Raw genomic sequence first — 25861 nt, forward strand, 5'->3', positions numbered from 1 at the left:
TCTGATCGCCATAACGTCATCGGCTGACACCTCATCAGATCCCAATAGCGAATCAAACGCAGACTTTACCTTCTTCCACAAGAGCCGCAACTCTTCCTGCTGTATTGCAAGGGTGTGTTTGCTATGGTCGCTCTCCGGAATAGGGCTGTAATCTTTATCAAACTCTGCGATTGATTCTGCTAAACGGATGTAGGTTTCCATTGTTTTATTTACGTTTATTAACGAGAAAATTTCCGATTAGAAAAATAGAACTCTTCTGAGTTAATATGCCTGCCCAGCCCTAAATAAAAACTATTGAACTTCGAGTTTATTATTTATTTTGTTTATTGCAGACTTTTTGTCTTGGTAGCGACAACGAAAAGGGTTTATTTTATGGACTTTTTTGTCACAACAGGGACAACAAAAAGGATTTATTTTTGGACTTTTTGTCACAGCAGCGAAAACAGCAAAAGATTTAATGTACAAATTTTTGTCTCAGCGGCAACAACAAAAGGGGACCACTCGCCACCTCCACAAATAATGGGTGTATTTTTGAAGAAGTGAAAAAATGCGTGCGATATTGTAAAAAAGCGCCAAAAAAAGTGTAAAAAGTGTTTAAAAAGTGAAGTGAGCACCGGATTAATTAATTAAATTGAACTTAATTTCGTGTTTGTGAAGTACAAAAGAAACAACAACAAAAACCTATTTAGTATGGTGCGGAAAGTGAGGTTGTGTCTGGAAAACCTTACCACTGGTGGGGGGATGGACCAGATAATCACAAGGACTGAAAATAAAGGCTAACAAACCGAGTGATTTAACCTTTGAAATTAGAAAAATAAATTGGTGCTCACTAAATCACTTCACTGTTTTCACTTTTATTTTTAATTTTTCGCGCACTACACAGGGTTTTTTTCTTTACTTTGCAAAAAACAACACTCAAAAAAAAAAGTGGCAAGAAATATGAACTTACTTTGTTTTTGTGGAAAAATTGATGTGATGGTTGTGGCTCCGGCGGCTGATAATGTCGTGTATAGTATCAAACTTCCAACTTTTTGGTGGTTCTGCTGGACTATGCTGTGACAAATAAAACTTTTGATGATTTTTTGTGGCAATTCGTGCAAATTTAGTAGTAGGCAAATGTGCTGTGTTGTGGACTGTATATATAAAGAGGCGCTTTTAGTTCCTGGTGAGGAGGACCAATGTTCGGCCTGGGTGCGTCTGAAACCGGCAATGGGTAGGCGCACACGGGTCGATCTCGGGTTGATAGTGCACTCGAAAGAAATACGAGAAAGAAAACACCAAGAGGAATTCCTCGTTATAATAATGTATTTAATTGAATTGAACGGAAATGTACAATGTAAAGATGACAAGGGTTATTTTACCTGTATAACAAAGTACAGCGTTGATCCTTGGACGATGCGTATCGGTAGGCAGTTGATCGAAAAAGAGCCCGGTTGTGCCGTTGATGACAACCGCTAAGCCGCGAAAAGGTCCTCTGGTATTAAGGAGGGGAAAAACCACACACACACCACCCTTACGTATACGTGCATGGGTGCTGACAACCTGCACACACACATGCATGTGTTCGCAACGCATGCATGTGCATGCATGCACACAAATGCGGCGTGAGTGTGGGTGGCTGGAAATATTAAAACATTAGGGAGGGGCGCCGTCAATCAAGTGAAAGTTAGGCATTGGGCCTAAACAAAAAGCTTTTGACAGGTCTAACGCAACGAGTATACTGTCCTATGGTGGAGGTTTTGATTTAATCCGCAATTTATCTGAGTACTAATAGCATTTAGCGCGATGGTAATGCTATGTAATTTTCGGGAGCCATGCTGATGATTAGCAAGTTGCAAATTTGCATTAAAATAGGAAAGCAGAATGGCTTCAAGTGTATTTGCTACTGGCGATAGGAGAGATATCGGTCCCGTTCTGCTCTATGATGCAGAAGCATGAAAGCTGCAAACATCACTTGAGACTACTCTAGTATAGAGTTATATTTATGTAATATCGACAAAAATAGTTTAGCAGATTTATCCCTTTATCTATAAAAAAAATAAAATAGGTTTAATAAAATTTTTATAAATCTTTTATTGTGTATGAATAAGGGGGTTAGGGTACTATGTAGAAAACTAAAAATATAATATTAATTGTTTGAGTCTCCGGAAATCTTAACTTTCTGAACTTCAATTGTAACTTCCTGAATGTCAATTGGAACTTTCTGAACTTCAGTGGCAACTTTTGGAACTAAAGCTAAAAAACGTGTAGTTCACATGGTGGAATCATGAAGCCAGATTTTCCCTGCACATTTAACTACAGGAAATATGTAATTTTAGCACCCTTAATCCCCTCACTACATCAGACACCTTGCGTTGGTGTGAAGGCTTAGACGAACGCCATAGCGCCCGACTATGGGGCTGAGTAGTTAAGGGCCTGCATCTACAACGTTTCGCTTCATAGGAGGGCGGCTGGATGTCGGTGACCAAGAACTGCCAACCTCTTTATCTAGGATGATTTGCAGCCAGGGGGTCGTATGTATTTGAACGGAGCCTTCCCGATACCGGGAAGCAATGACGGCCTTACCACAGCAAGTGGTGCTGTTGTGCCGGACGGTTTTTATCCGCATTTTTAACATTAGACAGTGATTGGCCCAACGAACGATGAGAGCTGTCGCTTGGCATGGGTCCGTGAGAAAGTGAAAGAATGTCGAAGACAGTTCACTTACGAAAACTTTGCTGCGAGCAATCCTCAATGTCGCAACCGCATCGATGAGGAAGAAGCTCCGAAAGGCAAGAGGCAGCGATCAGTTGAACCTGACAAGCCTGCTCTTAAGAGGCAAAAGGGGGAGGGAAAATGCCACAGTTCCAGAACCAGGAGGCGAACTAGCCAGAATGACAGAAACCAAACCTCAAAATCTGCCCAGTGGATCGAAGAGGGAAATAACTATAAGTACTGGGAGCTATGTACCTCAAAAGCTGTAATACAGGAAGAGGAAAGCAATAATGGCTTAAGAAACAAAAATACATGTATTAATAAGGTAATGGGAGCTTATCGATGATACTAAAAATAACTAACGCTGAGACTCCGGGATATGTACGAAGTGGCGAAGCAGTCCCTGACTGTGGCTAGAATTGTGGACTAGATTACAGCGTCCCCAATGTGCAGATGTCAACCGAAAGGTGGAGATCCGTAGAAAGAGAGCTGATTAGTCTCAAGATCAAAATGATATATGATCACCAAAAAAACCGCTATCAGCCTTCGAAAGAGCTGGATGGAACAACGGGGTTAAACTGATGACCTGCACCAACAAAGCAACTTTAGAATGGCTGCAAAGAGTTGTTCCAGACTTTAAAAAATAAGAAGGCGCAAGGTTCAAGGTGGTGGATAGAGCACTAAGCTCCACGATACCAAAGGCCAAGGTTTGGATACCCTGAGTGGTGAAAGCAGAGGACACGCTTAACATGCTGCGGCGGCAGAACCCGATAACAGCTCAATCATGCTGTGAGTCTAAAAAAGACGCTTCGAGCGGGGGTTTTCACTCTGAAAACAGCTGAAAAAATCCATTACTTGAGCGCAGTGGCGGATAATTTGGAGAGAGACAAACAGCTCAATGGCTCTGCGACTCCTACAAATATGTTCGTCGGTTAACCCTCTTAATACTCACTTCATCTCAGCCACCAATATCCCTACATTTCGTCAACGGCCAATAAAACCCTAGAATTCCATCTTTAGCAATTCACAATTTCTCATTTTATTCATAAGAAAATCTTTAACAAAATTTCCCTGCTTCCTTATTACTAGCATTTAATAGTTATCTATTCAAACGAAATACTTTGGATTCAATCAACTTTATCATCGTATTCAAAACAGATAGCCTATTAGTCTAAATATCCCTGAAGGTATACGTATTAACAAACAGAAATTCAATATAATTGTATTTGGCTTACTAGAATGTATTTAGAACGTAGGCTAAATATGAGGACGAAGTTGGTTAAGGTTACTACCATAATTATCCTTGTAGTATTTTCCTCAATACACATTTAGCTTACTTGGGTGTGCAAATTGTTTCAACCACGCGATTTTTAAATCGACCTACACATGCGATCAAATGCGCATATCAATGTAAAGGTAATATCTTGGAGATCGTGGTTAAAACCCCAGGATTGAAAATTTTAGTTTAAGAGGCTATTGAAAATAATATCCTCTTGACTTACAAAAAAAAAAATGACATAAAACATGTGCATACATATGTAAAATAGAATGTGAACGGATTTACTTACATGCTTACTCGGCCACACCATCGATGCGACGTTGGTACCAGCGACGACGAGGATGCAAACGCGATAGGTTTATGCTGTAATCAAACATGCGTGTAGTTGAAGAATCATAAACAATTAGAACCAGAGGTTCTATAGCTAAATAGGTAGACCCGAATTATGCCTGTGTACGTCACATACATACATGTGCATGCGCAGCAAATGTTTTGCACACACCCTGATAACTAGAGATGTATGAGGATGCGCTTTATTGCGCCTGAAACTATATCTCGTGAATATCCAAGAACTTGATATAATTTTTACATATGAATTTACATATAAAATTTGAAACTCTTTATCACATTATGATTTATGCACTATTGCTTAACACAATTAATTGACCTTTTATGTATATCAATTTAGGTGCAAGAAACCTAAAATCATCGAAATCACCATAACAGAATGCTATAGCAAATAAACTTCTGCTCAATGGAACTAAGCATATTTTCAAATTTTAGTTCATTGTTACAGCATTATTATTATGGGAGTTATGTACGCTTTTAACCAAAATGCACTGAGACATTAATTATATTTATGTATATGTTGACTATAAATAAAAAATAGTGTATGCTATTTAAGCAAGTTCAATACACATTTGAAGTATAATGCTTATTACTTAACAATCAGTTAATTGTTTTATTGGTTCCTTGTTTTTTTTTTTTTTTGTTATGGTCATTAAATTGTAACGAATTTACTTGCAAATCCCCCTATTTTCAATCCTCTGCTAAGTTCGAATCACTAAACTGTTGAATAAATAACTCCAATATTGAATAATGGAAAATGGCCTTTATTAAAGTACTTCACAATAACACTTATACTGTGCTACTCGCTGGCTTAATAACCAAACTGATAGCTTAAATGAACTGACTTTCAAAATAGCTATTGCTCGCTAGATATCGTCTTAGTCGTAACTGCTTGACAACTCAAATCAAACTGAATTTCAGCGCCTCTACATCTGTCGCCTTTTATACTCTTTGGTTTCTTCCTTCGCATTTTTCTAGAATCTACTAGCATTGTCCATGAGCTCTCAAACTTCTCAGCTATAACTAAAATTGCACAATTTTATACATCTTTTAGGCGCTTCCAGAATCTACTAGTCCAGTAGCTCTCAAACTTCTCAGATATATGCATGTGTTAGTGCATTGACTCTCCGCTGCTCGTATACGTACATGGTACATATATGTAGACGCAATTATTTATTCGTTTATGTAGATACATAATGATTGAATTATTGATGTGAATGTTTGTAGTTTACAGTCTCTCGCGCACACATAGGCGTATAAGTAAAAGCATCTGTGTGTGACATCTCTCGGCTGCCTTATATATGTGTATACATGATTAGATTATTGACGTAAATATCGCTTAGCATGCCTTAGCATCGCTTTAGTGATGGTATAGCTTAGTGATGCTAATATCCGTGACACTGCCCTCCACCTAAGTCTGATCGTCCCGATCAGCCAAATCTCTCGATCTAAACGCCGCTAGCATCTCCAAATGAACCACCTTTCTATTTCGTGGTTTCCCAATGGTTTGTATGCGGTAGATGGAATAACTGATCTTCTTCACAACCTTGTACGGGCCTTCCCAAATGCACCGAAATTTGGCTGGAACACCTTTCCGCCGGTGAGGGTTGTTTAACAGTACCAAAACTCCCTCCAAGAACCCTTCCGAATTATTGTTCTCATTGTACCTGCGTTTGATCTTACTACTCATTATCCTTAGTCGTTCCCTCGCACTCTGTTGTTTGACCAATGAACTACTTCGCAAAGCTTGCGCTTGACGGATTGGCTTGACAGTATCGTTCCGCCGTTTCCCAAAAGAAGTGTGCGATGGCTTGAAACCACCCTTGCATGCTTCCTGCAAAATTCTTGCAGTCGTTTTAGTGCGTTCATTAGGGTGTCTCAATGCCGGTGTTTTTCTCGCAGGTACTTTTGATTTCGCTTTGTTTGGCCCATTCGTTTCATCAACCTTTACCTTTGACTTTCGTGGCCTTTGTCGACTTTTCTCCACCAGTACTCGATTACTGCTGAAACCTTTTTCCAAACTGAAGTTAATTGGCACATCCTGGTTCTTATAATGCATAATCCTTTTCTGCATGTCGATCCTGATGTCATAGTCAACTAGGAAATCCACTCCCAATATGACTTCATCAACAATTTCTGCCACAACGAATTTGTGTAGAACCATGACCTCCCCAATTAAGACCTCACATACCACTTCTCCCTGGACTTGGTTATACTCGCCAGTAATCGTACGCAATCTTGCTCCAGGTAATGGGTTTACTTTCCTGTTGACCAAATCAGGTCGGATCAATGAATGAGATGCGCCCGTATCTACAGTCAGTACACGATCCTTGCCATCCACATTTCCTTTGACGGTAAGACTGCTCGATTTCCTTCCAGTTTGCGAGATAGGTATCACAACACATTCCATAGCTGGGGCAAGTCCTCGATTTTTACATTTGACTCGCTCTTGTTTATCTCCTCCAGCTTTGCGTTTACGACCAGCAAAGTTGGAACTACCATGACCGGTTCTGCAATGACGTGCAATGTGACTTGGGTTACCGCACTTGAAGCACTTCATAACTCCGGCATTATTTTATTGTAATCCCTTCAGTGCTTCCAAAATTGTGTCTACCCAATTTGGTCTTTCCACTTGCACACGATGACCTTTGTATGCTGGTTTACTCAATAGTGAGGCGGTTTCCTGAGTCAATGCATGTGATACCGTCTCTGCAAATGTTGGCTTTGGGTTTGCGTATGTGGCTCGCTTCGTTTCGACGTCCCGTATGCCATGTGCAAGCCTTTCGACATCTGACGAAAACTCCTGCAAAGTCTCATTCGCTTTTTGGTAGCGGTTTTGCAACTCTATTTGGTGTATCTGCTTCCTGTGTTCGCTTCCGTATCGCCCCTCTAGAGCACTCATCAATGTTTCGTAGTTGTTCTGCTCTCCCTCGGGAATAGTTTGTAGGATTTCAGCAGCAGATCCTTTCAATGCCACGAATAGTGCAGCAACTTTATCTTCCGCACTCCAGTTGTTCACTGCTGCGGTCTTCTCAAATTGAAGCTTGAATACCTCGAAAGGAACAGAGCCGTCAAAAGATGGAGTTTTTATCTTCGGATTGCTCGTTGGACCAGCTGAGCGATTTAGTTGTAACTTTTGCATAAGACCTTTCAACGCTTCTATCTCGGCATCAATTTTGTCCTCGAGTTGTAAAATTTTTGCATCCTGCTCGTCCAGTTTCGCAAAGAGCTGCGATGAAATGTTCCGAAATGTTTGTCGACATTCCAGATATACGTGCCTCTTGCGCTTCCAATTGAGATGACATATATGTCTTCTGTTCTTCCAATTGAGATGACATTTGCGACGTCATTTCGGAAATGCGTGCCTCCTGTGACTCCAGCTGAGATGCCATTGTCGATGTTTGTACAGATACTGTGTTCGTCACTGTCTGCGGTGTTTCGTTTTTTTCTTCCATTTTTGTTGTTGTTTTGTCGCTATCATAATGAAAGTCATACTCCTCAGCATTGTAGATTCCTTCAAATACCATAGCTACACTTAGTCGTTTTTGTAGCTGGGATTTATCGCCAAAAGTAGCCACTCCACGGACTTCCAACTCCTCCTTCAGTTGCTGGATCGTCAATTCACTCAACTTTGGCATGTCCAAGTTTATTCGAAGTCTTCGGAATTTATTCAACAATTCCTCTTCTGACACCAATTGTAACGAATTTACTTGCAAATCCCCTTATTTTCAATCCTCTGCTAAGTTCGAATCACTAAACTGTTGAATAAATAACTCCAATATTGAATAATGGAAAAATGGCCTTTATTAAAGTACTTCACAATAACACTTATACTTTGCTACTCGCTGGCTTAATAGCCAAACTGATAGCTTCAATGAACTGACTTTCAAAATAGCTATTGCGCGCTAGATATCGTCTTAGTCGTAACTGCTTGACAACTCAAATCAAACTGAATTTCAGCGCCTCTACATCTGTCGCCTTTTATACTCTTTGGTTTCCTCCTTCGCATTTTTCTAGAATCTACTAGCATTGTCCATGAGCTCTCAAACTTCTCAGCTATAACTAAAATTGCAAAATTTTATACATCTTTTAGGCGTTCCAGAATCTACTAGTCCAGTAGCTCTCAAACTTCTCAGATATATGCCTGTGTTAGTGCATTGACTCTCCGCTGCTCGTATACGTACATGGTACATATATGTAGACGCAATTATTTATTCGTTTATGTAGATACATAATGATTGAATTATTGATGTGCATGTTTGTAATTTACAGTCTCTCGCGCACACATAGGCGTATAAGTAAAAGCATCTGTGTGTGACATCTCTCGGCTGCCTTATATATGTGTATACATGATTTGATTATTGACGTAAATATCATCGCTTTAGTGATGGTATACTTAGTGATGCTAATATCCGTGACAATATCATTGGTTTCTGGAAGAATATTCAAGTAGTTCACCAAGATTAACGAACTGGTTTAGCTGAATTTTGGTTTCACGCTGGTCAAATCAATTGAATTATTTGAAAAATCGCAGAGCTGTAAACCACGAAAATGAACAGGGCTAGAAGCCATGGTCCAACAGGATACTGGTTGTCTTTAGCTTTCGATGACTGGAATGTGAATGCATATTGCTGCTACCTAAACGCAACGGTAGCATAAGCGCCGTATTGGGATAAGATTCCGAGATGCAATTTAATTTTTGTAATAATTCAGACTTGTATCACTTTGTCTGTATGCGAGTATGGCCTCCAAAGCCAGAAACATACCTTTTCCAAAGAGGTGTGGAATCTAGGCTATTTGAATCACTGAACACTGCTATGCGCACAGTTGCTTAAACTTCTAATAGAAAAATGTTTGTCCTTTTTTTTTCACTAACACCGGTTTTATATTTTTATTTTTTGTTAAGGTTAATTTAATAGTGACCGGAGCGACTTTTAATTTTCGATGATTATCAGGAACTGACTCTTGTTTTTCTAGTCAGCTTCAAATTAGGCTTCATTAATTGTCTAGCATCGATTTATTCTGTGCCAGGTAGCGGTCCACAAGCAAGTTGTTGCTAGACATCGGAATGCAATTTTAAAAACAAATAGAGGCCATAAGCAAATATGCAAAAATTCACTCGCTCGCTGGATTTAACGGTATCATTATGAACATGTACATACGTGCATACGTCTGTAAATGTTTAACATCTTGCCTTTAGAGGCTAGCATCGGATTACCGTGCTCATTCGATACTCGAATGTCCCAGTGGGAAAATCTTAGGGTAGTGCGCTACAAACCCTCCCCACCAGACAGATGCTACACGACGCGAACGCGGAAGTTAGGGTCTGAAACAGGTCACCAAATATCCTTAGCATGGTATGTTCCTTTGCTTTTACCAGTCACATCTTCCAGCAGGTAATAAGCGTTACCCACCTTCTTTATTTCTCGGACATTTATTCCCTTTGGAGCTAGTTTGGAACTGAAGTGTTTCGCCAGGTCGCTTTGCGCAAAATTTCGTCTAACTACTATCTGGCCAGGTTTGAATTCTCTCGTTCGGGTGCAGAGATTGTAGGCATGAGCATTCTTCTCGAAGACAGTCCGAATTTTGTTGTTGATATCCTCGCGTAGTAGGGTAAATTCGTCCTGTTTTTCCAGTTTTGTCGAACTGTCGTTCAATAAATCGAGGTTTCTCAATATTTCATAATCCCTACCGTTGGTCATCATGTTTTGGCCGAAAACAATTAAGTACGGAGACTTTCCGATGGTGTGATGCAGGCTATTTCGTAGGGAGCTATTTATGCTATGTTTGGTCAAGAATGATGAAAATTCTTTACTAACGAACTGGCTGCCGTTATCAGAAACGATAGTTTCCGGTACTCCTAAACAGTCAAATACGTCTGTTATGAACAGACCTCAAATACCCTCCAACGTTATGCTACATGGCAACACCACCATTTGTATCACTTTGATGTCACACGGCAACACCGCAGTTTTGTCTTCTCTAAGCTGTCAGCTGTTAGCATTGAAGTTGAAAAATTTAAACTTGATAAAAACCGACAGAAAACAGCCCAAGCAGAAGTGGAAACTGCGGTGAGTTTATTAATATTTATTATAATACATTAACTAATTGTAATTGTCAAATTTACATATAATCAGAAATAAACGCATTTAAATGGAGTTGTGTTTCAACCGCTTCTGCAAAGGATTCCCAACAATTTTTATTTCGCAATTTCGCTAGCAGTGAACTCCTGCGCACATGTACAGAATTCATCATACACCCGTTCGCCGTAGTCCACGGCTCCAGACAGGAGCAAACAACCAGATAAATATGCAAAGTACAGCCTTTTTGTCAACAACCACTTGCACCTCTCCGGCAAGTACAAGCGTGACCGCCGCCATCGACATTTTGCCGTCGAATCCGTCACTGCCTTGCACTTGGTCGCCCGTTGCAAGCGAAGTAATCGCCATCGACACATTGCCATCGAACTTGTCCTCCACTGCAATTATACCAGCCGTCACGAATATTCTGCCTTCAATCTGTGCCTCGCCATACAGTACAGGCGCACTCGCCATCACTACGGCGACGTCAAATGTATCCTTTTCAAATACACGTACAACAGTCACACATGATTTACCTTTAACTAGTCGAGCAGTTGTACCTGATATGCTGTACGAATATGTGTCACCTACAACTGAAATAACACAGTCAATAAGTATTTCTGCCGTCACAGAAGCGCCGCCAGTGCACACCTATTCATACACGCCGATCGGGTCAAGTGCTCATCCTTATTATGCTTATTCCAAGATGCCTACGACCAGCCCATTACCATATACCTATACACCCCTTATTGCAAATGCATTGCCTCCCCATTCGTATATGCCCGCAGCGGCGTATGACATGCCGCCATATGTCCACAAGCCAGAGGCCCTCGTCAATGTTCCTCCGATAAATACATCAAACATCGCATCTTATGCGCCTTCGAATATAGGCAGCAACACAGTCACCTCACAACCGCAGCTCATTACAAGAGCTCTGCCACCCTACCCATATGGTCCGTCACATATACCAGACAATCCTATAGTCGCCGCCTTACAACTACAAGTTAATGAACTACAAAAACAACTTATGGGAATGAGGGACAGTCCAACGACAGTGCCGCCGCCGCATTACGCACCAACTCAGACGTTCCCAGGTCATAACATGATGATGCTAACTCCCAGGCAAGTACGTGACCTGCCGGAGTTCGGCGGACAACCTGAAGACTGGCCTGTATTTTATACTGCATATAACGAGTCTACCGCTGCATATGGGTACTCGAATTTCGAGAATAACCAAAGGTTGAATAAGAGCTTGAAAGGCGCAGTACGAGAGGCCGTAAAGGCGCTATTGATACAGCCGACTAACGTCAATGCCGTCATTGAACACCTTCGTTTCAGATTTGGTAGACCGGAACAGCTAATACGCAGTCAGCTCCGCCAGGTAAAGGAAACTCACTGTATACGGAGCAATGAAAGAATTGCTCCAGTTCGCTACGTTTACAAATAACCTCGTAGTGTTCCTTCAATCCATGGGCGACGAAAGACATCTATCAAATCCGACATTGCTCGAGGAGCTAACGTCGAAACTTCCTCTTACGAAACGCTTGGAATGGGCCCGCCATGTCGTAACTGTGAGACCATATCCCACGATCGTTAGTTTCAATATGTGGTTGACTGACGTGTCCAACTACGTGCAACTAGTCATAGAATCTGAAAGACAGGACGTTAGGCGTCGCCCAGTGTTACATGCTGCAGTCAACGAGTACGACGGAGAACAGCGACGAGATAGATGCCCAATTTGCCAAGACGAGCATCATGCATCAGAGTGCCGACGTTTTAAAGATGCCACCATTTCGGAGAGGTGGAATAAAACCAAAGAGCTTCGGTTATGTTTCGGTTGTTTGAAAGTTGGTCACGCTACGCGGGAATGTCGACATCGTCAAGTATGTTCGATCGACAACTGCAAACGCACTCATCATCGACTACTACATAGCGCTGAGCCTCCTCGTCGAACGCAAAACACGACCGAAAGAGATATCACAGCTCCGACTCCGAGCCCATCAGATACAAAGGCGACCAATAACCCAGTGCTGAACTGTTCTTCTACGACTAATCCTAATATATTGTTTCGAGTGCTGCCAGTGACCTTACATGGACCCGGGAAAAGCGTCAACACATATGCGTTACTGGATGAGGGGTCATCGATAACGCTAATGGAGAACTCACTAATGGAAGAGCTGGGCGTCAATGTCCATCGTCGAGATGTGGACATTCAATGGTTTGGCGGAAAGGGCCGCCAGGCAAACGGTCGCAGTAGCGAACGTCGATATCGGAGTGGGAATTAGAAGACGTCACATGCTCCATAACGTTTATGGAATCTCCAACCTCATGCTGCCCACCCAGACCTTACGCGAGAGCGACATTCCCGACGTCGCACGATACAGAAATAAACTACCGATGAAACCATACACGAACGCTGTACCCACCGTGTTGATTGGACTGGATCATGGTCATCTGTGTTTGCCCACGCGTTCAACAAATCCCAACAAACAAGCACCCTACGCCGCGCATACTGAATTGGGTTGGGTCGTATTCGGACCAGTAGAAGCCGGGGGCAGAGGTCAAATATGTCTGCATGCTAGACCTACCGCAGACACACAAATACAGGAGATAGTGTCGGAGTACTTCTCCACTGAGTCATTCGGCGTAACGCCGCTGCCACTTGTCGAGAGCTCTGATGATATACGTGCTCGCCGTATTCTCGAAGAGACAACGTCGAAAGTTGGTGAACGCTTTCAAACGGGCTTGTTGTGGAGATCAGAACAGATAGAAATGCCAGAAAGCTACGACATGGCATTACAACGCTTAATTGGCATCGAACGAAAAATGAGAAAAAACCAAGAATTCGCTACGGCCTATAAAAATATAATACAGAGCTACGTCACTAAAAAGTATGCACGCAAATTATCGCCACAAGAAGCCTCACAGTCGAGTCAAAGAACCTGGTATCTACCACATTTCGCTGTGTATAATCCCCGTAAACCAGGAAAGATCAGACTGGTCTTCAACGCTGCCGCAGAAGTTAATGGAGTTTCGTTAAACTCCTGCCTTTTAAAGGGTCCTCAACAGGGTCGACCGCTGGTGTCAGTGTTATTTCACTTTCGGGAAGGCGTAGTGGGAGTCTGCGCAGATATTAAGGAAATGTTTCATCAGATCGTCATTCGTTCCGAAGATAGGTGCGCTCAAAGATTCCTCTGGCGGGAAGGAGAGTCCGATACAACTCCAGGCATCTATGAAATGTCAGCGATGATCTTCGGAGCAGCTTGCTCCCCTAGTTCTGCCCACTATGTCAAAAACATCAATGCTTTAGTCATATTGAGAAAGACGCTCGTGCAATCGAGGCCATCACCGACTATCATTATGTTGACGATTTCGTCGATAGCTTCCAGAATAGTGTCGAAGCAATACGCGTGTCGGAACAGGTCAGGGACATACATAAAGATGCTGGCTTCGAGCTTCACAAATTCGTTTCTAACTCCCGTGAGGTCGTTAAATACCTCGATGGAAGCTACAATGAGCTGCCCATCCAATGTAAGGACGGTCTAGGATCAGAAAAGGTGCTCGGAATGATGTGGCAACCGTCAAGCGATGAATTCACGTATAGCTTAAAATTTCATGGCGTCGATGCGCCTGTCGTGGAAGGCCGTCGTCCTCCAACAAAACGAGAACTACTAAGTATAACGATGTCCATATTTGATCCACTGGGATTCTTATGCAACTTCACTGTCACAGCTAAATGGATGTTGCGACAACTCTGGAAGAAGAAACTCGGATGGGATGAACCTATCCCAAGCGACGTCAACGCTATATGGAATTTGTTTAGGCAGCAGTTGTCCAGCGTCGTCTCATGTAGAATTCCACGTCATTACTTTGTGGGAGGCTCCATGCAAACTCTTCAGCTCCACATATTCGTCGACGCTAGCGAAGAGGCATTTGCAGCAGTTGCGTACTGGAGGGCTCAGACTACGCTAAACGACAGAATCATTTCCCTTGTGTCAGCCAAATCATGCAGTGCTCCTCTGAAACAGCTTTCGATCCCTCGACTAGAGTTACAGGCTGCGGTGCTGGGCACCCGCCTGATGTTAACAATCGTCAAAAACCATAACTTCCATATTGAACGGTGCGTCTTCTGGAGTGACTCATCCACGGTCATAAAATGGGTAAATAATGAGCAACGGCGATACAAACCCTTCGTAGCACACAGAGTCGCCGAGATACTGGATTCTACTAGACCGTCAGACTGGAGATGGGTACCGACAAGCGAAAACGTTGCGGACGAAGGCACTCGCTTGAACACGGAAACTGACTTCAGCCCTTCATCCAGGTGGCTTACCGGACCGAGCTTCCTATCCAAAGAGGAGCACGAGTGGCCGCAACTTCACGATTTGAACCCTTCCGAGGATAAAGAAGAACTTCCACCAAGAGTAATGATGGTAATCAACACGACCGCAGTAATCGACTTCGCGAAATTTTCCTCCTTTACGAAGCTCAAGAGAGTCATGGCTTGGATCATTCGCTTCATAAATCAATGCAAGCCCAATACTGGAGAGACAACGCATCCGAAAAAATACGGTCTTACTGTGAAAGAGTTGAATTCAGCTGAGCGTTTGATTTGCCGACAAGTTCAGCGAGTAGCGTTCGCCAATGAAATTCATCTACTAAGTAAGGGAGACGTGCCCCCAAGAGGCAGCGAACTATTTTCGCTCTCTCCGTACCTCGACGATGATGGAATACTCCGCGTTCGTGGTCGGATAGACGCTGGAAGCTGGATACCTCATGAAATTAAGCGCCCGATAATTTTGCCAAGTGGGCACATACTGACAAGACTCATAGTCACCAACGAACATGAGAAAATGATGCATCAAAACAGCGAAGCCACGATATGCCAAATACGTCAAAGGTTCTGGATACCTCGACTACGAAGAGTTCTCCGAAACGTAATCGCTTCTTGTCACTTGTGCAAAATAAGGAATGCGAAGCCGGTGTAGCCAATAATGGGACCTCTACCGGAAGATCGACTTACACCATTCGTCAGACCATTCACCTTTACGGGAATGGATTATTTTGGGCCAATAAATGTGACTATAGGACGACGCGTGGAAAAGAGATGGGTAGCGCTTTTCACGTGCCTTACAATACGCGCCATTCATCTCGAGGTGGCGCATGACCTGTCCACTGATGCATGCATCCTGGCCATGCGTAACTTCATGAACCGTAGGGGTGTGCCCAAGAGAATCCGATCCGACAACGGAAAGAACTTCGTGGGGGTGGCCAACGATGTGAAGCGTTTTTCTGATGTCTTTGACTGTGAAGCGATTCAGTCTGAATTGTCTTCAAAAAGCGTAGAGTGGATATTCAACTGTCCGGCCAATCCATCCGAGGGAGGAGTCTGGGAGAGGATGGTCCAGTGCGTAAAGCGAGTGTTGCATCATATGATGAAGGAGGTCGCTCCAAGAGAGTTCACATTGCAAAGTCTTATAGTCGAGGCAGAAAATATAGTAAATTCTCGCCCGCTCACACATCTTCCCATAGACCCAGACCAAGAGGAGCCGCTAACGCCGAACCACTTCCTGCTTGGAAGTGGCAATACAGCTCAAACGGGTGGAGCAGATGAACCGGAAGTAAAGCTGTGTGCCATACGTAGGCAATGGAGGATCGCCAGAGAACTAAGAAAAAGATTCTGGAAAAGATGGGTTTCCGAGTACCTTCCAACTCTTACTCGTCGTACGAAGTGGTGTAATCCCATTAGAAGTGTACAGAAGGGCGACCTAGTTTTTATATGCGACTCGAACGCGCCTAGAAAGGACTGGCGCCGTGGCCGTGTGGAGGAGGTATTTACTGGAGCAGATGGTGAAGTGAGAGGAGCAACCGTACGCACAACTGTAGGATTGACACAAAGGCCAGCATCTAAGTTGGCAATTCTTGACATATCTAGTAGTGAATCATAGTGGATTCACGGGGTCGGGGATGTTATGAACAGACCTCAAATACCCTGCAACGTTATGCTACATGGCAACACTACCATTTGTATCACTTTGATGTCACACGGCAACACCGCAGTTTTGTCTTCTCTAAGCTGTCAGCTGTTAGCATTGAATTTGAAAAATTTAAACTTGATAAAACCGACAGAAAACAGCCCAAGCAGAAGTGGAAACTGCGGTGAGTTTATTAATATTTATTATAATACATTAACTAATTGTAATTGTCAAATTTACATATAATCAGAAATAAACGCATTTAAATGGAGTTGTATTTCAACCGCTTCTGCAAAGGCAACAACGTCCTCTTTCAGAAACTGTATTATTAAGTTAGCCGTGAACTTTCCGAGTGGCTTCAGAAAGGTGAACTTCGAGAAATGGTCTAATGCGATAAAGATTCCGATATTTCCCTTTTTGAACCTAGGTAGTGGTCCGATTAGATCTACGTATAGCTTTTGGAATGGTCGTTCACTAATTGAAGGTTGTCCCATGGGAGGACGTAAGGCATGTGTGGGCGTTTTAGACGTCTTGCACAGTTCACAAGACGAGACGTAATCCCGCATATCTACTACCATTCGCGGCCAAAAAAAATATCTTCTAACGCGCTCTAGGGTCTTAGCTACTCCTCCGTGTGCTGCCAAGGGAGTATTGTGAGCACTGTACAACACTTCTTTTCTCAGACCCATCGGGACTAACAGTTTCCAAGAATCGGTTGGTTGATGTTCGTCACTATCGCAGGTAGTTCGATGATAAATATATTTATCTATAACTCTATAATCGGGTAAATCTGAACTCGCGAATTTTTTCCTCTGTTCTTTGTAATCACTAGCTTCAAGCAATTCGGACTCTAAATCTATCTCTGGCAACGTTTCTAATTCTACCGCCTCAACATACCCTTCTTCTTCGTGTATGCGCGATAAAGCATCTGTTCCTTTACACAATTCAGACTTCGCAAAAAAAAATTTCAAGATTAATCAATCTAAGTGTTAATTTAATATGGCCGACTATTCTGTAGGGCATATCCATGGCTAAAGACGAAGTTTGCTAATATAAATACACAATTAAGTAATTGACGATGCGTTGTTGTAACATCCCGAAACTAATGCTGGTATAAATATTCTAATTACGGCGAAGTATCACTTCACGCCGGGATTCAAGGGGTTGTGTAGCGCAATATATAGCTTCTCCAACCCAATAGTCAACCTCACCTTCGAGCGGCGAATCCCGTTTCACTAACAGACGAGGCTTTGGCGACCCAAAGCTCCTCATGGAACTTGGGGGTGGGGAGGGATGGATGGCCTGAAGGTTTAATGTGGCCATATAAATCGTTCCCGAGATGGTCGGGCCAGCACCTTAATGGTGCTGTGTTACCGGAGCGTATCGGATCTGTATCCGACAAAGGACCATCACATCGATAACACTCCCCAAAGCCTTCGGGGAGTAACTAATCGCTACAACAACAACAACATCACTTCACGCCGTTTCTCTATAAGAGCTTCCGAGAAATAAAAAAAATCAAGTAAAAAAAAACAGTTTTCGGGACGATTTCGAAGGATATGCCATCGACATGAGCCAAGAGCAAAGGTCTACTTCGTTTATCTTCCCAAAAAAATTATAGCTAACTTGTATTCCAACAATTACTATGATCCGAAATGTAATCCAATCGAAAGAAGTTAGATTTCTGGTATGCAATCAAGATGACTCAATTTGCTAAAAATCCGATCTTTTCTAACAACTCTCAAAAAAAATATGCATTACTGCTATTTGTTTATCAGCGAACTAAAAGAGATGGAGAAACAAGCGGTCAGATTCCGAAGCTGTCCAGAATTCTGTAGGTCCTGCTTCCTTACCCATTCTTCGGCTGATAACATAAGAAAACGGTAAAAATATAAAAAATTGATGGGGACTTAATCCGCAATATAGACACTCTATCAACTGTCGAAATGCCTACATTCGGGCCCCACACGTTGGGCGCCATTTATTTTCTGTAGCGAACTTCTCCTCACGACGTTGCTCATATAAGGAAAATTTACAAAGGTGCGGTTGGACTGAAGCGAGGTGGCATATCTAGCTATGCTTCAGCTTAGTTTAGGGAAATTGCGGGCGGGGGGGGGGGGGGGGGGGTGCTTCAGCCTCACGCAACGAAGTCGCACAAACAATATTTAAATATATGCCTACGGTAACAAAGGGATATTCCACGCAGAATTGCGCCAGCAAAATGACAGTGCAAAACAAACAAAGAAAAAACCAAGTGACTAGGAAAATGAACAAGGCAAGAAAGAAGAACGAGGAACGTTACACCAATCGTCGTTTATGGGGAAGAAAAGCTGGAAGAACTCCCCCTGTCTCTACCCACCCGACCTGTTAAACAAAAAAAAAAAAAGTTATGTTCGTCGGTTAACCCTCTTAATACTTACTTCATCTCAGCCACCAATATCCCTACATTTCGTCAACGGCCAATAAAACCCTAGAATTCCATCTTTAGCAATTCACAATTTCTCATTTTATTCATAAGAAAATCTTTAACAAAATTTCCCTGCTTCCTTATTACTAGCATTTAATAGTTATCTATTCAAACGAAATTCTTTAGATTCAATCAACTTTATCATCGTGTTCAAAACAGATAGCCTATTAGTCTAAATATCCCTGAAGGTATACGTATTAACAAACAGAAATTCAATATAATTGTATTTGGCTTACTAGAATGTATTTAGAACGTAGGCTAAATATGAGGACGAAGTTGGTTAAGGTTACTACCATAATTATCCTTGTAGTATTTTCCTCAATACACATTTAGCTAACTTGGGTGTGCAAATTGTTTCAACCACGCAATTTTTAAATCGACCTACACATGCGATCAAATGCGCATATCAATGTAAAGGTAATATCTTGGAGATCGTGGTTAAAACCCCAGGATTGAAAATTTTAGTTTAAGGGCTATTGAAAATAATATCCTCTTGACTTACAAAAAAAAAATGACATAAAACATGTGCATACATATGTAAAATAGAATGTGAACGGATTTACTTACATGCTTACTCGGCCACACCATCGATGCGACGTTGGTACCAGCGACGACGAGGATGCAAACGCGATAGGTTTATGCTGTAATCAAACATGCGTGTAGTTGAAGAATCATAAACAATTAGAACCAGAGGTTCTATAGCTAAATAGGTAGACCCGAATTATGCCTGTGTACGTCACATACATACATGTGCATGCACAGCAAATGTTTTGCACACACCCTGATAACTAGAGATGTATGAGGATGCGCTTTATTGCGCCTGAAACTATATCTCGTGAATATCCAAGAAATTGATATAATTTTTACATATGAATTTACATATAAAATTTGAAACTCTTTATCATATTATGATTTATGCACTATTGCTTAACACAATTAATTGACCTTTTGTATATCAATTTAGGTGCAAGAAACCTAAAATCATCGAAATCACCATAACAGAATGCTATAGCAAATAAACTTCTGCTCAATGGAACTAAGCAAATTTTCAAATTTTAGTTCATTGTTATAGCATTATTATTATGGGAGTTATGTACGCTTTTAACCGAAATGCACTGAGACATTAATTATATTTATGTATATGTTGACTATAAATAAAAAATAGTGTATGGTATTTAAGCAAGTTCAATACACATTTGAAGTATAATGCTTATTACTAGTTAATGGTTTTATTGGTTCCGTTTTTTTTTTTTTTTTTTTTTTTTTTTTTGTTATGGTCATTATATCATGGGTTTCTGGAAGAATATTCAAGTAGTTCACCAAGATTAACGAACTGGTTTAGCTGAATTTTGGTTTCACGCTGGTCAAATCAATTGAATTATTTGAAAAATCACAGAGCTGTAAACCACGAAAATGAACAGGGCTAGAAGCCATGGTCCAACAGGATACTGGTTGTCTTTAGCTTTCGATGACTGGAATGTGAATGCATATTGCTGCTACCTAAACGCAACGGTAGCATAAGCGCCGTATTGGGATAAGATTCCGAGATGCAATTTAATGTTTGTAATAATTCAGACTTATATCACTTTGTCTGTATGCGAGTATGGCCTCCAAAGCCAGAAACATACCTTTTCCAAAGAGGTGTGGAATCTAGGCTATTTGAATCACTGAACACTGCTATGCGCACAGTTACGCTTAAGCTTCTAATAGAAAAATGTTTGTCCTTTTTTTTTTCATTAACACCGGTTTTATATTTTTATTTTTTGTTAAGACTAATTTAATAGTGACCGGAGCGACTTTTAATTTTCGATGCTTATCAGGAACTGACTCTTTTTTTTCTAGTCAGCTTCAAATTAGGCTTCATTAATTGTCTAGCATCGATTTATTCTGTGCCAGGTAGCGGTCCACAAGCAAGTTGTTGCTAGACATCGGAATGCAATTTTAAAAACAAATAGAGGTCATAAGCAAATGTGCAAAAAGTTCACTCGCTCGCTGGATTTAACGGTATCATTATCAACATGTACGTGCATACGTCTGTAAATGTTTATTAACATCTTGCCTTTAGAGGCTAGCATCGGATTACCGTGCTCATTCGATACTCGAATGACCCAGTGGGAAATTCTTAGGGTAGTGCGCTACATCCTACATCGAACAATGTGCTTGATATCAGATCGAGTTCTGAACTGGATGCTTGACAGGCCATCCTTCTCAGACCATGCATATATCAGCTTTAGAAGCTCCCTAAAGAAGGTAGAGAAGGGGAAAACCTTTAAAAGCTCTAGGGCGACGGACTGGTACAAATTTCAGAAATGTGTATCAGAAAGACTGGGGCAGCCTAAAGAGGTTACCACCGTAGAGGAGTGGAACAACTTCTTATCAAAGGCGCTGACAACTGCGTACAACAAAGCTTGCCCTCTGCGAAGATTCAAGGGGAAGGCAAATCCACCATGGTGGAGGAAGGGGATGAGTTTTCTTAGAAGGCAGCTGAAAGAAATTTTTTAGCCGGCAAAAGTTGCGGAAAGAGAGGAGCGCTGGGACGAATACAGAGATCTGTAAAGGATCTATGAATATGAAATCAACAGGTCCAAGCGGGTTTCGTGGAAGAAATTCTGTGCCGACATAGAATGCCCCAACGAAACGGCGAGACTGAGGAAAGCCGGCGTTCAAGGGGTTGTGTAGCGCAATATATAGCTTCTCCAACCCAATTGTCAACCTCACCTTCGAGCGGAGAATCCCGTTTCACTAACGGACGAGGCTCTGGCGACCCCAAGCTCCTCATGGAACTTGGGGGTGGGGAGGGAGGGATGGTCTGAAGGTTTAATGTGGCCATATAAATCGTTCCCGAGATGGTCGGGCTAGTACCATAATGGTTCTGTGTTACCGGAGCGTACCGGGTCTGTATCCGGCAAAGGACCATCACATCAAGAACACTCCCCAAAGCCTTCGGGGAGTTACCTTATCGCTACAACAACAACAACTTAGGGAAGCCCTATCTAAAAGAGATGCAGTCCAGATATTAATAAAAAAGAACGACAGGGAATGGTCACATATGAGTCACAGTCCCTTGAGGCAACACTTAACACACACTTTCCATCAGGAGACGATGCGGACGACTTATGTAACCACGTCTATAATCCTAACACGGAGGGAGAGGTACCGGGATTGGTGACAAATACTAAAAGTGAATGGGCAATAAAGACTTTTGCCAACTTCAAATCGCCGGGTCCAAATGGGATATTCTCTGCTATGCTGCCGGTGGAGCGATTATAGAAAGGCTAAGAATAATCTTTGAGGGTTGCATAAAACTGAACCACGTCTCGCAATCTTGGAGAACGGCTCGGGTACTCTTCATACCGAAAGCGAGAAAATCCAGTCATCTGTTTTAGCGAACTGGATCGGCTCCATGTTAAGATGCAGAATGATCACATCGCAATGGGGTCTATGCGAGGCAACAAAAACTGTAAGACAGGAGAACGCCGCAGGGTGGAGTTCTATCACCAATGCTGTGGACGCAGTCATCATAAGCGGCAGATGCCTAACAACAATCAGCTTTCTGATGCCTGAGGCACTTTGGAATGTACTTGCCTGGGAATCTGGAGTCGGGATTACCGAATCCGAAACCCGATCTAGTATTATTTACAAGAAAATATTGGACAAAGCCTAAGCTCAGAAAAATATAGCACAAAGTATCTAGGAGTTATACTAAATAGTAAGTTGTCGTGAAAACTCCATGTGGAGAAGAGAGCGAAGAAAGCCTACTCAGCACTGCATGCATGCAAGACCTAATGGCCAAAAACTGCAGCAAAGCTTAAGGTCTCGGGCAGCAGTATAGCACCATCTTATATCGGGCAACGGAATATATGGTCCCGTGCCTTAGCTTCGATAGAGATCTTGGGGCCAAGATCTTGAGCCGAAGTGTCGGTACCAGGGTTCAGAAATGGCAGAATATACTATACATTTGTATACGGATAGTTCGGTCGGGACTGCTGTGTCGATTAAAAAATAGGTAGATCCCACAGGCTGCCACATTACTGGAGCATCTTTCAGATACAGATAGGGGTTGCTAACGCAATATATAGGTTGTCCATCCCAATTGTCAACCTCGCCTACCCGTGGTGAATCCTGTTTGTTTAGCAGCCGAGGCTTGGGCGACCTCAAGTTCCTCATGGATCTAGGCGGTGATGGCCTAGAAGGTTGCATGTGGTCATGCCAAATCGTTCCCGAGATGGTCGGGCTTGTACCTTAATGGTGCTTGTTGCCGGAACATACCAGATCTGCATCTGGCAAAGGACCATCAACATCGATAACACTCCCCAAGACCTTCGGGCAGTGTCCTTATCACTACAACACAACAACAGCGATAGACGTCCTAATCCGTTTGGGAGAACCTAAAAGAAGACAGAATTGCATATGATCCATCAACAACAACAAGTAAGTAATTTTTTCAAGCAGGAAAGGCATGGACAAAAGCGCGGGGCTGCAAAATGTCTAAGATCATGTGGAAAGACTCACGAAGTGGCTCATATCTTTGAAAAGAGAAGACTTAAGCCTCACGATGGGCATACTAACTGGACACTGCCTTCTGGCGCCACATGGTCATAAGTTAGGCCTCGTCTGTAATAGCAGGTGTAGGAAGTGCTACCTGCAGGAAGTAAGGGTTGAGCACGTTCTCAGTTCGCCATACATACATTTGTGGATCCGCCCCTTTGCGCAATCAAGGTGGAATCGCCCCAGCTAGCTCAGTACATGGAGTCGCGGTCCTAAACCCTTTTTCCACCTTGATGCAGCGCGGATGTCACAATCATCATAATCATTTCTCTCTCTCACATCACCTCTCAAGAATCCCACCCTTCCTTGGACCGCTCGCTTTACTACGCAGGCCCCTTACCATACCTTTGCTCCAGTATATTCCAACCTACCTACCCTTCACTCATCTTCCGCCTCCCCACTCGATTAACTTAGCATACCATGTTAATTTTTTTTCTAAATTCAGTATAACATTTTAATTTGGTAAAATATCGATAAATACATACATATGATACTTAAACGAAATTGTAAAAAAAATCAAACCTTACCATTGACTTACGTACAGGCGATTTGAACAAGGTCAAGGCTCCCGTTATAAGGGCCGACAGAGTTGCCTGATCTCAAGGCAGCAACTAAGCTTGGTCGTAGAAAACTTCTAGTATTTGCCAAGGGGCGGAGTTATTCTATAAGTCCTGGTATCTGATTGGGGTTCTTCCGTTTGGTCGTCAAACAAATTCTGGTAGCACTATGGACACATTCAGTCTATGTGAGGTCTTTATTGACCGGTCAGTTCAACCTAACCTAACTCTTAATAAAGTTCAAATTGAGGAAACATATTGTGAGTAAAACTCGTATTCGGGGCCCGTATATTTCCCCCTGGCCCGAATTTTCTCTCTACGGCCCCGATTGCACATGTGTCCACAATGTAAAAAAGAGGTAGTAACTAGGCAAATTTTAATCGCAAAGTTCTGTACATGGTATATCCACAATAGTTTTAAATTTTCACAACACTATCTAAACCGGATGTTTAAATAAATTTGGCTTTAGTTATCCTAGACAAAAGTATCAAACGAAATTTTCTGTTTCTTCGGAATATTTTTACATAATATATTTTTAAAAATAAATATATTTGAGTTATCCGCCTCTATTTTTAATTATAGTCCCTTATAATTGAATTACTTTTGAAAAATGGACCACAATGGAGAGGGCTCTAACGATTTGGATAAATTTTATTCCGAGGAAAATGGTAGCAGATCTCCAACAGCTTCGACCACCAACTCAACAGTGTGCGATAAGTCTCAATCCCTGGTTGATATAGCAAATAATACATTCAAAGAGCTATGTCGAACATTGGAGAATGAGCAATCGAAATTGTTGGAACTCGAGGAACGACGAAAAAAGTTACAAGAGGAAATGCAAAGCCTCAAGTTAGAAATTGAGGCAGAGAAACATACATATCGACTTAATTTGGTAGAGTCTCTTGCAGAAAATGCAGACGCAATGTGTGCTAAGGAAATGGAAAATCTGGGAAGTTGTTATAATATGGAAACTGGGGAAGGTTAGTAAGTGTATATTTAAAAAGAGAGCTTCTGTACAGTTCATTTCAGTTTAAGTTTTTGACACTAACCACTATACCCAACAAGCAAAGTAAACGTAATGTCAGTTTATAAAAACTTCTTAAATACACACCATTGTGAATTAATAAAAGTGGCGAATGTTTGAGAAAAAACGTTCACAATAGTAAACAGCCTGGATCACCTGTTGAATCGCTGTTCGATTACTTAAATCATTTGCTCAATAATGTTTTTTACACATTTTTGTAGACGACTGGTACATTGCATTACGTACATAATTAAAAAAGGTTTGCTAAACTGGATGCTCATATTTTGTCTATTAACTAGATTTTAAAAATAAATATTAATTTGTAGTCTCATTTTCTCTAGACACATCTAAAAAAAGTTGGTTTGAAACACGATTGGGCAGTTCACGGCACTTCAATTTATTAACTGCGGGCAAAAAACAAACTTCTTCCATTCTCTCGCCATTCGCGACAGCCGTTCTCCCTGTTAGCAATTATTTAACAGGTAGGTATGGCAATGGAGGAATAGAAAGGTTTTTCACTTGCATGAATTCACAATGATAAACACTAAGCCATTGTGAATTCACAATGCACTAAGCTTAGGAAGCGTTGATTTTTTGTTTACAAACCGGTTAGAAGTAAGCGTGAAGTAATCGAAACGCCTCGTTGCTTTTAAGCTTATAAATGTAAACTTAGCCCAAAGCTTTTTAACACGAAAATTAAAATAAATTTTTGTTTTAGCGGCCTATTGATAAATGATTGAAGGTTCGATTTGAGCTCAAGGCCAGAACATTAATTTTTTTTCTAATACTAATTGTTTTTTAATTTTTCCATAATTGAAAACTAAATACAATCGAACCTTGAATCACGAAAATTTTTATTAATATGAATTATTTGAATAATTTAAACATG

The 25861-nt window shown here is 41.7% G+C and overlaps 1 protein-coding gene across 3 annotated transcripts in view; it reads left to right on the plus strand.

The window, feature by feature from the left end:
• Positions 1-25861, plus strand: part of LOC137237158 (dachshund homolog dac-1-like) — an 88007-nt gene that overhangs the window by 23046 nt on the left and 39100 nt on the right. The window contains exon 1 of one of the 3 annotated variants that reach the window (XM_067760474.1): positions 24456-24928. The exons of the other annotated variants lie outside the window; for them this stretch is intronic. Coding sequence (XP_067616575.1) covers positions 24559-24928 — 370 coding nt within the window. The 5' untranslated portion in view covers positions 24456-24558. Of the gene's footprint in view, positions 1-24455; positions 24929-25861 lie in introns of those variants that run through there. 3 annotated transcript variants of the gene reach the window in all.

This window comes from Eurosta solidaginis, chromosome 1 (genome assembly GCF_040869045.1).
Source record: "Eurosta solidaginis isolate ZX-2024a chromosome 1, ASM4086904v1, whole genome shotgun sequence".
NCBI lineage: Eukaryota > Metazoa > Arthropoda > Insecta > Diptera > Tephritidae > Eurosta > Eurosta solidaginis.